General features: G+C 41.5%; 1 protein-coding gene across 1 annotated transcript; it reads right to left on the bottom strand.

Moving 5' to 3' along the window:
• Positions 1-111: 111 nt before the first annotated feature.
• Positions 112-16,621, bottom strand: LOC135469781 (UDP-N-acetylglucosamine transporter-like). The gene is given in 10 exon segments (XM_064748376.1): positions 112-1,018; positions 1,831-1,964; positions 2,797-2,825; positions 2,828-2,914; positions 4,064-4,235; positions 12,036-12,158; positions 13,108-13,262; positions 13,768-14,007; positions 14,845-15,037; positions 16,509-16,621. Coding segments are annotated over 8 exon segments (969 nt in total). The 5' UTR covers positions 13,955-14,007; positions 14,845-15,037; positions 16,509-16,621; the 3' UTR covers positions 112-936.
• Positions 16,622-19,064: the final 2,443 nt, after the last annotated feature.

Below are 19,064 nucleotides of genomic sequence, written 5' to 3'. Positions count from 1 at the left end.
CACGCATGCAGTATACACATGTAGACGCAAGTGCACCATACGCATGTAGACGCAAGTGCACCATACGCATGGAGACATGTGCACTATATGCATGTACCCAAAAGTGCCCTATACACATGTAGACAGGCGTGCACCATACACATGTAGACACACTATTCTGCATGGAGATGCATGAAATGACCATAAATACTGAATACAACGAACTGCGGTAGACCTGTCCTGTGGTATATGTACTTCAACCTGACAGCACATAACACTTCTCTAACTTCACACATGCTGCACAGTCAAACATTAACGGTACTTCATTTGGGATGAATTACAGAGAGCAACAAGCACAGTCACCATTTTTCATTGAGCTGTACTTCTACTAGAGTGCACTTGTAACATTATCAATGGATTTAGGACACAGGGGTGTTATCTCACTTATATCACACAGACTGTCTTCCCATTACATGCAGATGTACTCTAGAACAAAAAATTGTCAAAGTACATTTGCATGTTGCCATTTTCATCCAGGTACATGGCACTGCCTGGGATAAAATGCCATTCGACAGCCATAAGTTTTTATGTACTGTAATATTTTTATACCTTCCTTATTTTTTGTTGTATTAATGACATTCTTCAACCTGAAAGTGGTCTTTAAAACAGTCCTTTCATTTGAAGAACAATTACTTGTGGCTCCAAACTGATCAGGCTGGTATTGTTTTTCCACTAAGCTTACATCTTTGTAATAATGCCAGAACAACTGTGTAAAATCCCCCAAAATATTTGACAAGAAAACCTGTTACACCCCACAACACTTCAAATCAAAGAATATACGGTATGCGCATCTTTGTACAAGTTAACATTTCAAAATCAACAGCAACAACAGTGTGAATATTTGTTAGCGTGTTATACCATGTGAACCACATCACGGACAGGTCTACTCGTCCACCGTCATCTCTGGGCGCAGAGCTTTATGTCTGATCCGTACAGCATGGTGGCCCCTATCACAGCCGTTGAGCCCATGTAGAAGTAACTGAAACAAGATGTCGCCAGTTGACACAACATGACTTAGCCACAACAAACACATACATGGATGTTGTCTTTAAAGTTAGCATCCTGAAAACTATCAATGTGCATTTGGAAATTTGGACCAAGTGCCTTGAAATTTTGCCAAATAATTTTTTTACTTGGCCATACCATCACTGCACGTGTGTAGGTATCCTTGGGTTTTTAGGCCATACATAAAAATTTTTCAATTATATGATGAGGAGTCATCATTAGGTGAATGCACACATGATGTGTCTTCTTGTGGCATAACCCATAACTTGGTCTTGTTTCCCACTGATTAAAAGGCATAGACACACGCAAAAAACCTGAAAAGTTGCATATTTGGTGTTTCAATATTTCAAACAAATTTCTATTTGTCCACCGTCCACTTTGTCCACTTCAGGATAGAATTTTTTCAAAATACTGAAACATTAAGTATGCAGCTTCTCAGTCCTTTTCTCAGAGTATCTATGCTCTTGCATCACACTAAGCTTAGTGGTGGACCTACAAGATTTGAACCGCTCCAACTCTGACCCTGTCGTCATATAAAAGAAAATTGCAATGAGAATAATAGTACCTTCGTTCCTCAACCTTTTCACAAACGAAAGAGGAATTTCCAGTGCAATTTATGCATGTTTCTGATTTGATTTTGGACACAAAACTACACTGGTTGGATTTGCCAATTTCAGGTTTTAACAAAAAGCACAATTTTATCAGTCGACACAGAGAAATGCCCTCAGAATTTGCTTGAAAAGGTCGAAGACTTACAGTAGGAGTTTACTTATGACATACACCTACCTGGTTGGAACAAATTCATCCAGTACAAAGGTGGACAACAGTGTGGAGAGCACAATGGAGAGAGAGGCTGCAAACCCTTTCAGTATGTTATCAGCATACTTCACCACAACTGCTATGACTATGCCACCAAATGCCTAAGAGATAAGACAATAGTAACATTTAGTCAACACGTTCATCAGGTTTGTTACCGTTATGTGGTATCGTTCTGTATTCTCACAGTATCATATTCAAAGGGCTGCTGGATCAGAATCTCCTCCCTCTATCATGGAGACAACACATCCCCCATTTACAGGATTATGACACCAAACCAACTGTCTCTGGGCCAAATTTTCACCAGCCCACCTGTCTCTGGGCCAAATTTCACCAGCCCACCTGTGTCTGGACCAAATTTCACCAGCCACCTGTCTCTGGACCAAATTTCACCAGCCCACCTGTGTCTGGACCAAATTTCACCAGCCCACCTGTCTCTGGACCAAATTTCCCTCAATTGCCACATGCCAAAAACAGTCTCATGGATCATTTTTGATGAATGAGTGAGTGCTTGGGGTTTAACGTCATACTTAACAAATCCTTAGAGTGTATGTAATGTGCCTCCTTGATGCAGGACGGATTTCCACTGCTCTTTTATCTAGTGTTGCTTCACTGAAACGCCTAACCGAAGGCAAGTAAGGCGCCCCACCTGAGCCCATACACTGATACGGGTCAACCAGTCATTGCACTATCCGTCTCATGCTGAACACCAAACGAGGAAGTTACAACTTCCTCTTTTTAGGTCTTAGGTGTGACTCAACCCAGGATTGACCCTGGATCTACCGCCCCCGAACACCAATCTCAGCTCAAAAATCTGTTCATCTGAATGACAGTTCTACTTCACCATATTTTTACCGTACAAAAGTTGTTACAGGATCCGCATCATATATGGAGTTACTGCATCAGTAATTTGGTATCTGATTTGTCACTATTTACCTGTAGAGCCACCACAGTCCAGGTTACTGAGTATAACCCTGAAAAAAGCCATCCTTTGTCACCAGTTCATAGTCTGAGATCAACACTCCCACCAGGCCTGTGATAATCCCAAATAGGGCTGCAAACAAAGTCATCAAGCACATAGATCTTTCTGCACTGGGATTATCCATGCTCAGTAAACCAGCTGAAGAAATCTACCTACTATTGAAGGGATTATAGCTGAAGGGAATTATATTTCTTATAGTTTAAGAAATGATCACGACCTGAGAGAAAGTATACACATTAAATTTTTCACATCATATGAAAGATGACTTTATACATACAGAACAACGTAATATATGGCCACACAACAGTGTAATATGGAGCTACACAACACAGTAATATAGGGCTACACAACACAGTAATATAGGGCTACACAATAGTGTAGTATTGGGCTACAAAACTGTGTAGTATAGGGCTATACATCAGTTCACCATTTGTGGTTTAATATACATCAGTGAAAGCCCATATGAGGCTATACATTCTACATCTGTACACTGCCATAGCAGAAACTGCTGGCAGCTGGTTCGCTGATGATAATCATGTCAAAACACTTCCTGTAGCATGTAACTGCCTAAGTTGGTCCTCCAAATGTTTGTTAATTTATTTATTTGATTTTTACTTAACGCCACATTCAAGAATTTTTTACCTATACGATTAATGTCAGTTTTATGGGTAGAAAAAAACTGAAGTGCCAAGCATAACCCACTATTCTTTGGCAAGTTAAAGAAGGACTTTCCCAGAAGATAATTGGTTTTCAACGAACATTACACAGTGCAAAAGGCCACACAAGACGTACAAACTGCTCAGTGTCACCAATCGCCACACCAAGGCCCCATCCCACACCACGTATTTAAGTGTTTTCACTATGTAGTTCCCTATGTCAGAAATTTCTGCATGAACAAAAATCAGGTAAAGTATATGATTTGATGAAGATTGGATTGGTTAATTTCAGTAGAAGGATTCAGGTAAGTAGCCATCTGATCATGGTAGTAAATGGGCTGATATAAAAAAAACATAGGGATGTAACATGTACACGTACTATATGTGGTGTACACGTACTATATGTGGTGTACACGTACTATATGTGGTGTACACGTACTATACGTGGTGTACACGTACTATATGTGGTGTACACGTACTATATGTGGTGTACACGTACTATATGTGGTGTACACGGATTTCATGCACCACAGCTGTTCATTGTTACTGTCTACTGATCACTCACCCAACTGAACATTTCTTATCCAGAGACTTTGACCTGAACCCTTCAGGATTTTCTCAAAATATACGCCTGCAAACCCGCTGCTGAAACATGCACAGGTGACGGCCATCAATCCCACCACCTGGGATGTTTCTCCATGGGTGAACGGTTTAGACGGGTTGTTTTCACTCGGCATCTAAAAAACATAGAGACTGAATATCATAACCTCACATGGGACTTATCTACAAACCATAGAGACTGAATATCATAACCTCACATGGGACTTATCTACAAACCATACAGACTGAATATCATAACCTCACATGGAACTTATCTACAAACCATACAGACTGAATGTCATAACCTCACATGAGATTTATCTACAAACCATGGAGACTGAATATCATAACCTCACATGAGACTTATCTACAAACCATACAGACTGAATATCATAACCTCACATGGAACTTATCTACAAACCATACAGACTGAATATCATAACCTCACATGGGACTTATCTACAAACCATACAGACTGAATATCATAACCTCACATGGGATTTATCTACAAACCATACAGACTGAATATCATAACCTCACGAGATTTATCTACAAAACATAGAGACTGAATATCATAACCTCACATGAGACTTATCTACAAACCATACAGACTGAATATCATAACCTCACATGGAACTTATCTACAAACCCATAGAGACTCAATATCATAACCTCACATGGGGACTTATCTACAAACCATACAGACTGAATATCATAACCTCATATGAGATTTATCTACAAACCAATGTGACTGAATATCATAACCTCACGAGATTATCTACAAAACCATAGAGACTGAATATCATAACCTCACATGGAACTTATCTACAAACCATAGAGACTCAATATCATAACTTCACATGAGATTTATCTACAAACCATAGAGACTGAATATCATAACCTCACATTGAACTTATCTACAAACCATAGAGACTCAATATCATAACCTCACATGGACTTATCTACAAAAAATAGAGACTGAATATCATAACCTCACATGGGACTTATCTGACAAACCATAGAGACTGAATATCATAACCTCACATGGGACTTATCTACAAACCATGGAGACTCAATATCATAACCTGACATGGAACTTATCTACAACCATGGAGACTCAATATCCATAACCTCACATGGACTTATCTACAAACCAATGTGACTGAATATCATATCCTCACGAGACTTATCTACAAACCATAGAGACTGAATATCATAACCTCACATGGGACTTATCTACAAACCATGGAGACTGAATATCATATCCTGACATCAGATTTATCTACAAACCATAGAGACTCAATATCATAACCTCACATGGGACTTATCTACAAACCATAGAGACTGAATATCATAACCTCACATGGGACTTATCTACAAACCAATGTGACTGAATATCATATCCTCACGAGACTTATCTACAAACCATACAGACTGAATATCATAACCTCACATGGGACATATCTACAAACCATGGAGACTGAATATCATAACATGACATGAGATTTATCTACAAACCATAGAGACTGAATATCATAACCTCACATGAGATTTATCTACAAACCATACAGGACTGAATATCATAACCTCACATGAGATTTATCTACAAACCATGGAGACTGAATATCATAACCTCACATGAGATTTATCTACAAACCATGGAGACTGAATATCATAACCTCACATGAGATTTATCTACAAAACATAGAGACTGAATATCATAACCTCACATGAGATTTATCTACAAACCATGGAGACTGAATATCATAACCTCACATGAGACTTATCTACAAACTATACAGACTGAATGTCATAACCTCACATGAGATTTATCTACAAACCATGGAGACTGAATATCATAACCTCACATGAGACTTATCTACAAACCATACAGACTGAATATCATAACCTCACATGGGACTTATCTACAAACCAATGTGACTGAATATCATAACCTCACATGGGACTTATCTACAAACCATACAGACTGAATATCATAACTTCACGAGACTTATCTACAAACCATACAGACTGAATATCATAACCTCACATGGGAGTTATCTACAAACCATAGAGACTGAATATCATAACCTCACATGAGATTTATCTACAAAACATAAAGACTGAATATCATACCCTCACATGGGACTTATCTACAAACCATAGAGACTGAATATCATAACCTCACATGGGACTTATCTACAAACCATACAGACTGAATATCATAACCTCACATGGGACTTATCTACAAACCATACAGACTGAATATCATAACCTCACATGAGACTTATCTACAAAACATAGAGACTGAATATCATAACCTCACATGAAATTTATCTACAAACTATACAGACTGAATATCATAACCTCACATGAGATTTATCTACAAACCATACAGACTGAATATCATAACCTCACATGGGACTTATCTACAAACCATAGAGACTGAATATCATAACCTCACATGAGATTTATCTACAAACCATACAGACTGAATATCATAACCTCACATGGGACTTATCTACAAACCATACAGACTGAATATCATAACCTCACATGAGATTTATCTACAAACCATACAGATTGAATCTCATAACCTCACATGAGATTTATCTACAAAACAGAGACTGAATATCATAACCTCACATGAGATTTATCTACAAAACATAGAGACTGAATATCATAACCTCACATGAGATTTATCTACAAACCATAAAGACTGAATATCATAACCTCACATGAGATTTATCTACAAACTATTGAGACTGAATATCATAACCTCACATGAGATTTATCTACAAACTATAGAGACTGAATATCATAACCTCACATGAGATTTATCTACAAAACAGAGACTGAATATCATAACCTCACATGAGATTTATCTACAAACCATACAGACTGAATATCATAACCTCACATGAGATTTATCTACAAACCATACAGACTGAATATCATAACCCCACATGAGATTTATCTACAAACCATAGAGACTCAATATCATAACCTCACATCAGACTTATCTACAAAACATAAAGACTGAATATCATAACCTGACATGAGACTGATCTACAAACGATAAAGACTGAATATCATAACCTCACATGAGATTTATCTACAAACTATAGAGACTGAATATCATAACCTCACATGAGATTTATCTACAAACCATGGAGACTGAATATCATAACCTCACATCAGACTTATCTACAAAACATAAAGACTGAATATCATAACCTGACATGAGACTGATCTACAAATGATTAAGACTGAATATCATAACATGACATGAGAAATACATGTAATTCTGTTTTTCTTTTCCTCATCTTTTCATACATAAATTAATGCTTATGTTGATTACAATATCATCTATGCATACTTTTATTCTAACTTTAATAGATAGAACTTTTCTGGCTAGGCTTCACACCACAATAAGGTCAAATAGATAGAACTGTTTTGTTGTTCTCTAGAACAAGGCCAGACGTTCTGAAAAAAACCACACCTGTGGAACACAAGTGGGTGTTATGACAAACAAAATCATCTTGAGATAAAAGGGCAAATGCACCGAGCCATGCTCGTCCAAGGCCTAGTTATCTCCACTACTTCCTCAATAACGCACCTCGATAACACACCTCAATAACGCACCTCGATAAGACAAGTCAGAAAACAGAGTTGTTCTACTACTTTCCTCAAGCAGAAGATAGAAATCTTGCAAAGAAAATCTTGATCATATAAAGACTGTATATAACAGCTTTGCTGTGATTTTCCCCAAGCACTCTGTCCATGTGTTCTAGGACAAATCCTTTTTATGTGCAATGCCAACGATTAAACCGTGGGAGGAATATGAAAACATAAGAGCCGCTAACCAACCAAAAACAACGATCGATTACCTGTACGGCGTGAAAATGAAGTGACAGCTTTACAAGGAAGGCTTGATATGGTTGAAGCAGACTTGACTCTACATACATGTAACTCTATGTATATAGTTTTTGGATTGCTGTCAACTGCAAGAATCATGACATGACATAACTGTACAAATCTGGTATATGTGAACTTCAGATATCTACACTCCCCTGACATATCCACACTCCCCTGGCATATCTACACTCCCCTGGAATATATTTACACTCCGCTGGCATATATTTCCACTCTCCTACCATATCTCCACACTCCCATACCATATCTCTACACCCCCCTGGAATATATTTACACTCTGCTGGCATATATTTCCACTCTCCTAACATATCTCTACACTCCCCTACCATATCTCTACACTCCCCTGGCATATATCTACACTCGCCTAGCACATCTACACTCCCCTGACATATATTTCCACTCTCCTATCACATCTCTACACTCCCCTGGAATATATCTACACTCCCCTGGCATATATCTACACTTGCCTAGCACATCTACACTCCCATGGCATATATTTACACTCTCCTACCATATCTCTACACTCCCCTGGAAAATATCTACACTCCGCTGGCATACATTTCCACTCTCCTACCATATCTCTACACTCCCCTGGCATATATCTATATTCCCCTGGGATATATTTACACTCCCCTAGTACATCTACACTCTCCTGACATATATTTACACTCCCTTAACACATCTACACTCCCTGGCATATATTTACACTCCCCTACCATATCTCTACACTTCCCTGGAATATATCTACACTCCATTGGCATATATCTACACTTCCCTAGCACATGTACACTACCCTAGCATATAGTTACACTCCTCTAACACATCTACACTCCCCTGGCATATATCTACTTCCCTGGCATATATTTACACTCCCCAAGCACACGTACACTCCGATGGCATATATTTCAACTCTCCTACCATATCTCTACACTCCCCTGGCATATATATATATACACTCCCCTGGCATATATATACACTCGCCTAGCATATATTTACACTCCTCTAGCACATCTACACTCCCCGGGCATATATTTACACTCCCCTGGCATATATTTACACTCCCCTAGCACAGCTACAATACCCTGGCATATATCTTCTTCCCTGGCATATATTTACACTCCCCTAGCACATCTACACTCCCCAGGCATACATATATTTACACTCCCCTGGCATATATTTACACTCCCCCAGCATATATCTACTTCCCTGGCATATATTTACACTCCCCTAGCATATCTACACTCCCCTGGCATATATTTACCCTCCCCTGGCAAATACTTACACTCCCCTAGCACATCTACACTCCCCTATCATATCTACACCCCACTAGCATACCTACACTCCCCTGACATATAAGCACTCCTGACATATCAGTACTCCCGACATATCAGCACTTCCCTGACATATCAGTACTCAGCACTCCCCTGACATATCAGTACTCCCCTGACATATCAGTATTCAGCACTTCCCTGACACATCAGTACTCCCCTGACATATCAGCACTTCCCTGACATATCAGTACTCAGCACTCCCCTGACTAATCAGTACTCCCCTGACATGTCAGCACTCCCCTGACATATCAGTACTCAGTACTCCCCTGACATGTCAGTACTCCCCTGACATGTCAGTACTCCCCTGACATGTCAGTACTTCCCTGACATGTCAGCACTCCCCTGACATATCAGTACTCCCCTGACATGTCAGCACTCCCCTGACATGTCAGCACTCCCCTGACAGGTCAGTACTCCCCTGACATATCAGTACTCCCCTGACATATCAGTACTCCCCTGACATGTCAGCATTCCCCTGACATATCAGTACTCCCCTGACATATCAGCACTCCCCTGACATATCAGTACTCCCCTGACATGTCAGTACTCCCCTGACATGTCAGTTTTCCTCTGACATATCAGTACTCCCCTGACATGTCAGCACTCCCCTGACATATCAGTACTCCCCTGACATGTCAGCACTCCCCTGACATATCCACATGACTGCAGTCAGTACTCCCATGACATATCAGTACTCCCCTGACAGGTCAGCACTCCCCTGACTGACATGTCAGCACTCCCCTGACTGACATGTCAGCACCCCTGACATTTCAGTACTCCCCTGACATGACATGTCAGCACTCCCCTGACTGACATGTCAGCACCCCTGACATTTCAGTACTCCCCTGACATGTCAGTACTCCCCTGACATGTCAGCACTCCCCTGACAGGTAAGCACTCCCCTGACAGGTCAGCACTCACTGACTCCCCTGACATGTTAGCACTCCCCTGGCAGGTAAGCACTCCCCTGATAGGTAAGCACTCCCCTGACAGGTCAGCACTCCCCTGACAGGTCAGTACTCCCATGACATATCAGTACTCCCCTGACATGTTAGCACTCCCCTGGCAGGTAAGCACTCCCCTGACAGGTAAGCACTCCCCTGACAGGTCAGCACCCCTGACATTTCAGTACTTCCCTGACATGTCAGCACTCCCCTGACAAGTCAGCACTCCCCTGACAAGTAAGCACTCCCCTGACAGGTAAGCACTCCCCTGACAGGTCAGCACCCCTGACATGTCAGCACTCCCCTGACAAGTCAGCACTCCCCTGACAAGTCAGCACTCCCCTGACAGGTCAGCACTCCCCTGACATGTCAGTACTCCCATGACATATCAGTACTCCACTGACATGTTAGCACTCCCCTGGCAGGTAAGCACTCCCCTGACAGGTAAGCACTCCCCTGACTGACATGTCAGCACCCCTGACATTTCAGTACTCCCCTGACATGTCAGTACTCCCCTGACATGTCAGCACTCCCCTGACAGGTAAGCACTCCCCTGACAGGTCAGCACTCACTGACTCCCCTGACATGTTAGCACTCCCCTGGCAGGTAAGCACTCCCCTGATAGGTAAGCACTCCCCTGACAGGTCAGCACTCCCCTGACAGGTCAGTACTCCCATGACATATCAGTACTCCCCTGACATGTTAGCACTCCCCTGGCAGGTAAGCACTCCCCTGACAGGTAAGCACTCCCCTGACAGGTCAGCACCCCTGACATTTCAGTACTTCCCTGACATGTCAGCACTCCCCTGACAAGTCAGCACTCCCCTGACAAGTAAGCACTCCCCTGACAGGTAAGCACTCCCCTGACAGGTCAGCACCCCTGACATGTCAGCACTCCCCTGACAAGTCAGCACTCCCCTGACAAGTCAGCACTCCCCTGACAGGTCAGCACTCCCCTGACATGTCAGTACTCCCATGACATATCAGTACTCCACTGACATGTTAGCACTCCCCTGGCAGGTAAGCACTCCCCTGACAGGTAAGCACTCCCCTGACAGGTCAGCACTCCCATGACAGGTCAGCACTCCCCTGACAGGTCAGCACTCCCCTGACAAGTCAGTTCTCCCACGACATATCAGTACTCCCATGACATGTCAGCACTCCCCTGGCAGGTCAGCACTCCCCTAACAGGTCAGCACTCCCATGACAGGTCAGTACTCCCATGACAAGTCAGTACTCCCATGACATATCAGTACTCCCCTGACAGGTCAGCACTCCCCTGACTGACATGTCAGCACCCCTGACATTTCAGTACTCCCCTGACATGTCAGCACTACCCTGACATGTCATCACTCCCCTGACAGGTAAGCACTCCCCTGACAGGTCAGTACTCACTGACTCCCCTGACATGTTAGCACTCCCCTGGCAGGTAAGCACTCCCCTGATAGGTAAGCACTCCCCTGACAAGTCAGCACTCCCCTGACAGGTCAGCACTCCCCTGGCATGTCAGTACTCCCATGACATATCAGTACTCCCCTGACATGTTAGCACTCCTCTGGCAGGTAAGCACTCCCCTGACAGGTAAGCACTCCCCTGACAGGTAAGCACTCCCATGACAGGTCAGCACTCCCCTGACAGGTCAGCACTCCCCTGACAAGTCAGCACTCCCATGACATGTCAGTGCTCCCCTGACATATCAGTACTCCCCTGACAAATATGCACCCACCTGCACAAGAGCCACCCCCATGACGAGTATCAGTAATGAGATCCATTTCACAGCAGTCAGTTGTCTGCCCAGCATTATCACAGAGAACAGCGCTGTTGTCAATATCTTCATCTGGTAAGTAACCTATAACAATCACAGTTATTAATTATTTGACTGACCAGTGTTCTATGGTAGATTGAAGTATTTTAGTAACATGATGGCACTCTGATTTTTTGGTACAGAAAAATGACAGAGCTTGGAGAAACCACTTCAGCTCACCAAGTACCTGACAGTACCAATCAACTTCAAAGCCTGACATATGAGAGAGTGACTTCCCTTGTAGGTAGCCCAGGTTTGTCAAAGCCACACAGAGAAGGTTGTTCTGTATGGTGTACAGCACTGAAGGTATCATCAACTTCAAAGTCTCTGTGAATTGTGAGAGAGTAACTTCCCCTTACCTGGTAGGTGGCTGCATCCAGGTTAGTCAGAGCCACATAAAGAAGGTTATTCTGTATGGTGTACAGCCCTGAAGGTATCATCAACTTCAAAGTCTCTGTGAATTGTGAGAGAGTAACTTCCCCTTACCTGGTAGGTGGCTGCATCCAGGTTAGTCAGAGCCACATAAAGAAGGTTATTCTGTATGGCGTACAGCACTGAAGGTATCATCAACTTCAAAGTCTCTGTGAATTGTGAGAGAGTAACTTCCCCTTACCTGGTAGGTGGCTGCATCCAGGTTAGTCAGAGCCACATAAAGAAGGTTATTCTGTATGGCGTACAGCACTGAAGGTATCATCAACTTCAAAGTCTCTGTGAATTGTGAGAGAGTAACTTCCCCTTACCTGGTAGGTGGCTGCATCCAGGTTAGTCAGAGCCACATAAAGAAGGTTATTCTGTATGGTGTACAGCACTGAAGGTATCATCAACTTCAAAGTCTCTGTGAATTGTGAGAGAGTAACTTCCCCTTACCTGGTAGGTGGCCGCATCCAGGTTAGTCAGAGCCACATAAAGAAGGTTATTCTGTATGGTGTACAGCCCTGAAGGTATCATCAACTTCAAAGTCTCTGTGAATTGTGAGAGAGTAACTTCCCCTTACCTGGTAGGTGGCCGCATCCAGGTTAGTCAGAGCCACATAAAGAAGGTTATTCTGTATGGTGTACAGCCCTGAAGGTATCATCAGCTTCAAAGTCTCCCTTGGCTTGTACAACACCTCACTCTGTACAACACCACAGGCCTTCCCAAAGCTGTAACCTGCCCCATACATCATGTATATTATTTTATTTACTTATTTCATTAATTTATTTATTCTTACATTTATTTTATTGTTGCTTAACACCATCCTCACGAATACAATAGTGGAGGAAGCCTGGTATTTGGTAAACTGTGGACCTTTGGCAAGTTACTTTACTGCACATATCTTACATTGCTTTTTTAACAATGTGTAATAATGTTAGGAAAATTGGATATAGGCTGAGTATTTATTTATTTAGTTACTTCGTTAGTTATTTATACAAGTTAACAAAACAGTAAAGTTTTGGCCAACATGTTATTTTATACAGAAAGACCACCATTCTGATTTTTTTTCTGATATATACACTGTACAGTAAATAACCCAAAATGTCACCCAACCAAAGCGCATTTAGAGAGGTAAATAAATGTCAGAAAATACCTTTCAAACAGCAATGAATTTTGCATCCTTATACCATATCATGTATCATGTCACTGAACAAAATGTAAGCCTTCTTCACAAACTTACCTTTCTCCATGAAGATAATAGTTAGGCATGTCAACAGCTTAAGCACCTCTGCTATCACAACCGCCGTGGAGGCCAAATACTTCTGTCCTCTGCCTGCCGAAGTGCGCGAGTAGCGTAACATCAACACCAGCGTAGTTGTCTGTATCACCAAGACAAACAAACTCAACTTCTTCATTGAGACAGCCATTTTTCCCGACAGTCTTCTGAGTGGGGTAGGGCTACGTCTTCTCACCTACACATCTGTAACATTAAGGGCAGAGATTGTACATGTACATTCATGGTGATTCAACAAAATGCAGCAATATACATGTAGCATTTTGATGTCCAGCACTGAATTATAATCTAGATTACTGAGAATACTAGTTGAATCCTCCAGTACCTTCACAGTCAGTCATGCAGAACAAGCAAAGTGTGCGGGGAGTTGGAGGGGGGGGGGCGCTGTGTTTTCAGGAGGACCCAGGACAAGCAGAGTGTGCCGTGGAGGGAGATGCTATGTTTTCAGGAGGACCCAGAACAAGCAGACTGTGCCGTGGGGAGGGGGGGGGGAAGGCTGCATTTTCAGGAGAATTCAGAAAAAATATTGGCCCCTGAACCGTACGTACATTATGCCCTGATGAATTTAACGACAGGCATTCCTGAACATTCGTCCGATGTAGACACAGTACATGTAAATTTAACATTTTTTCTTCGTTTAATTAAACCAAGATTATCTCTCAAAATTACCTTCATGAAGTGATACATGTACAGACAAAGTTTTGTCAAACAAGACAACAGGAATATTGATCTAATTTTCTAATTTTTTGATTGGTGTTTTATGCTGTACACAAGAATATTTCATTCATAGGACAACGGTCAGCACGACCGCAGACCCACAACCATGTTAGGTTAAATATTGATTTAATGAGTGAGTCACATCCATTACTGTAAAAATGTAATGTAACAACGTAAAGGTGAAAAGTAACAACGTAAAGGTGAAAAGTAACAACGTAAAGGTGAAAAGTAACAAAGCATAGAATGCAAAGCATGCTAAGACTCTCCTGAATACAGCATAAGGCTTACTTCTTATATATGCCTTACCCATGTTAAATAGTTCAGCCCACACCTGAATTAGTATATGCTAGGTTTCATTCGTAAGACCGGAAGACAGTGATCATAATCTCCCGCTGAGCAGGGAAATGCTTACTCCTGAGTTGTCAGGGTTCTGTGTGCTTTACTGTGCGTGTCAAATCCTCAACCTTGGAGCTACACCCAGCATGTATAGATTGACCCACTGAGGCAAAAAAAAGCCAGATTAGTGGTTAGAGACATTGGCCTTAGGCTATTAAAAGCTATTCAAAGTTGTTGTCTATGTACAGAAATCTCCAGTGGGAGGTAAACCAGTCCAGGGAGATTCAGTATGAAGAGGAAAACAGATTTCTGCACAGTCAGCTTTAAAAAACTCTCACTGTAAAAAACGTAATTTCTATGCTTATCTTACTAATCTTGAATGCAATTGCATCTTGATAACTAACTTCAAATTTAGGTTACAATTTCCTGAGACTGTACCTTATTTTTATGACACACAGAAAAAATGTCACAAGTTTTATAGCATACTGAACAAAAGTCACAAGTTTTATGACACACCGAACAAATGTCACAAGTTTTACAACAAACTCAGAGTCATAGTGAGCAAATGATTTCCAAAGACAACACATGTATACATAAGTGCATATATGCAGGCCTATACGATCTGTACCAGTCTCAATGTGTTACCCCCAAAGTGAGAAAAACAAGCCCCTTCCATACACAGGTCTGTGTGTGAGGAGAAAGTGTATGGAGGCAGCATTTGTCCACATCAAGTTTGCTCACTGAATGGGTTATGTTGAAAGCTGTAAGCTAGAAAAATTGCAACTGGGCAAAATGAGTCATACATGGGACAAGGAAAGCAAGCAACCCTTTACCAATGTGACTTAGTTACCCTGTTGAGGTTTGAACCAAAGATCTGTGGGTTCAGAGTTCATGCTTCTACCACTAGACCAGAAAAAATGTTGAGACCCAATAAAACTGGAAGTTGATATCCATAAGCATAAACCTACCTCTACCACCTACTACTACACACTGGTAATAATACAAAACATGTTACCTGGTAAAAAAAACTTTCCAGCACTACAAGTGGGTGAAAGAAAACCTCAAATCAACTCTCAAAACTCAACGTATCCTAAACTTAAAGTCAAATTTCCAAAGTCAACATCAAGTTTTAACGCCAAGTTTTTCCATGTTAAGGGTCCATTTAAAACTTGATGTCGAGTTCTGAAATTGATTCTGAAATTTATTCTGAATTTACCTTGTTTTTAACCTGACTCAGCTATTCAGAAAAGGCTTTTGTGTTCGCTTAACAAGGCTACTGCCTAGTCTTTCCTTTAACTATTTCATATTTCACCAGCTAAAGAAAAATATTAATTAAAAATAAAATAAATCATAATGGCCAAGGCCTGAAATCTTCCAGATCTTTCAAACCTTGAAAGACAACAAGAGTAACTACAAAAAGGAAAAGGTCTTAAGACTGTCTCGAAATAAAACACAAATAAACCGTACCCCCCAAACCCCACCCCCCCCCCCCCCCCCCCCCCCCCACCCCCCCACCCACCCATCCCGCGTCAAATCTGTTCAACATGTTGGTGAAGACATAAATGTGTCTGGTTAATAATAAAATTCTTGTCCAATTTTCCAAATCAGAATAATTAGCTCATCAACTGGTTTACCAGAAACGCTCCCCCATGTCCACGACTGTCACCGGCAAAATCACCCGGTTTATGACAGCGGAGTTTTCATCCTTCTTACAGTGCCTTATGTTTTCTTGTCCACGAGGCAAGGCTTCAGCTGTTTGTACCATTCACAAGCCTGTCCACTAAGAGGACGGACATGCACGAGAAGACCTCACTCGTATCTTTAGAAAGACCGTCAGTGTTACTCAACGAGTTAACGAGTACTGTTGGTTACTATTTAAGTCAGTTTGTGCAAGGTACAAGTCTACAGCAGCTGCAATTTAAATTCTGTGTGAAATGGGTGTATTTTAAACAAGGTCTTTTACTTTTGTCTTACCCATAAAGTTTGCTTTATGTACTAAGCACGACATACAACAAGAGGACGGTGGCTTATTTTTACATCAACTAATTTCTGGGTGGGAATTAGTCAGCCACATATAAAGGCACTGTCGTGTTATTTACCTTTCCAGAGGAAGAGTAGGCGAGACTTGTATTTTGCTGCTAGGTGTAGAAAAAAGGACCAACTCTTTTGGCAGGTGATTCGAGAGGGAGGCAATCAAAATTCATCACAAGTGATTAGTGATCTTAGCATGGAGGTATATATACCTCCGTGCTCGGAGTAACTGAGTGCGATATTCCTGCACTATTCATGAAAACATATGTTTCAAGCATCGAGCATATTGTAAAACATGCTCAAGACCTAAAACTGACTGTAAACCCGATCAATCATACAAAGTAGTCTTCTCGCGTGACCAAAGTGAGAGCTCGTGATGTTATTACATCACTTCAAACGTTTACTGAATCAACTATGAAGCTGTCTGCTATCATTAAATTCGGGTTGTTGCAGAATAAACTTCCGTTCTCCGGCCAGATGGAGGCAGCCTATCTGGACACGAGATAACGCGAGACATTGTGAGGTTTTGCGGGACTTACTACAAACCTGTGGCGGCAATCGGGACTTTACACATATCGGTAACTGTTACTGAAAGACGGTGTTTCTTCAAACAAAAGGTGATGGATGTAAGACTGCTGTTTTGTTAAGATTAAAACTTGCAGGCAACATGTAAACAAAATATGATACATGTGAGACTGCTCTACACACAACTCTACATTCAACCTGTTGTTGTTGTTGTTGTTTTCAGCCTCACGACAGTTGTATTTGTTGGTTTTTGTAGGAAATACGGCTTATGTGACTTTGATTGATTATCGCCAACAATACGTATTTAAGTTACTTATACCACATTTTGCATGCATGTTTATGGAACAAAATTAACAAATGGCAGCAACCATCACTAGTTTAATTAAATTAAACGTAGTCAGAATTTTCTGACTAGAAGTTGCAGCAGTAACCTAAAGGTTAGAGCCGCCTCCTCGAAGTAGGGAGACCCAGGATGAAACCCGGGTCGGATCATACCAAAAACTTCAAAAATGATCTCTGTTGCTGCCTCGGTTGGCACGCAGCACTGGGAGATTCGAGCAAGGAAAACAGCCCTGGTTGGTGCGTAGACCATCTTAATGGAGTCGGTGTGCTATTTTAAAATGACACCCCACCCAGCCACATTATACTGCCTCTGGACTAGTCCATCTAGATTGACTCAGTGTCCTGTGTTAAGATTTCTGACACATCTTGTTTACACTGTGTCCGTCGCTGCCGCTCAAACAAATCGTTGCACATCTGCAAACTCGACGGGCACTGATATGACTGCAACTCACCTTTAAAGGTCAGCACATTGCCTTGATGGCATGGAATTGCCCTGCCACAGGAAGACAGTATATGTAGAGATACCCAATGATTCCTCGCCTTATGAAAAATTAAGTACAATGTAAAACCCGCAGCATACGTACATACATGTGTACATATACACTTGCAGCAGATAATGTGATAAATCTGACAGCATGCTGCAGTTCTAGTCAAAAGTTTCACCTTCCAGTTTCCAATCAATGTTACGCACCTTATCTTCTTGTTTCAAGTACATCCAAGCACTTACCCTGATTCTCTCCCCATAGCAATACCTGCTACAAGTTCAAGTCATAAAGTTCATACTAAATGAAATGTTGACGTCTGTTTTCAACAATTTCTGATGTTTACCTGCCTCAACATTTATTGTATTAATCATTGAACTGAAAGATCCAGCCCTTCTATTCCACAAATCAATTGGCCTATAAATTGGCTCTAAAACACGAATTTCTCATGTGGATCAAGGATTAAAGGATCTTTTTAATCACTCGTACACTCATGGTTCAGAGTTCATCCCAGCATCTTTCATTTTAGGTAGGGTGTTGCTATAGCTGTGCTGTGCATGATGGGGAAACCTTCTCCCTGTAACTCAGCAGGAACAAAATATCTCCCTTCCGCTCACCTGAAAAATAAAACTAGTCATCATGTTGTCACTTGCACAATTGAAGCAGATTGCAACAACAGCAAAAGCGACAAGGTATATCAGTCAGAATTTGGCATTTTGTGAATTCGTGCATAGAATCCTGAAGATGACAACATTGTGATCAGTTGCCTGTTCAGGTGAGCAGGTGGTAACATTTCATTCCTAGTTAGTT

This window comes from Liolophura sinensis, chromosome 7 (genome assembly GCF_032854445.1).
Source record: "Liolophura sinensis isolate JHLJ2023 chromosome 7, CUHK_Ljap_v2, whole genome shotgun sequence".
Taxonomy (NCBI): Eukaryota; Metazoa; Mollusca; class Polyplacophora; order Chitonida; family Chitonidae; genus Liolophura; species Liolophura sinensis.
Note: the sequence above shows the minus strand (reverse complement) of the source record. Positions and strands in the feature narration are given on the sequence as shown.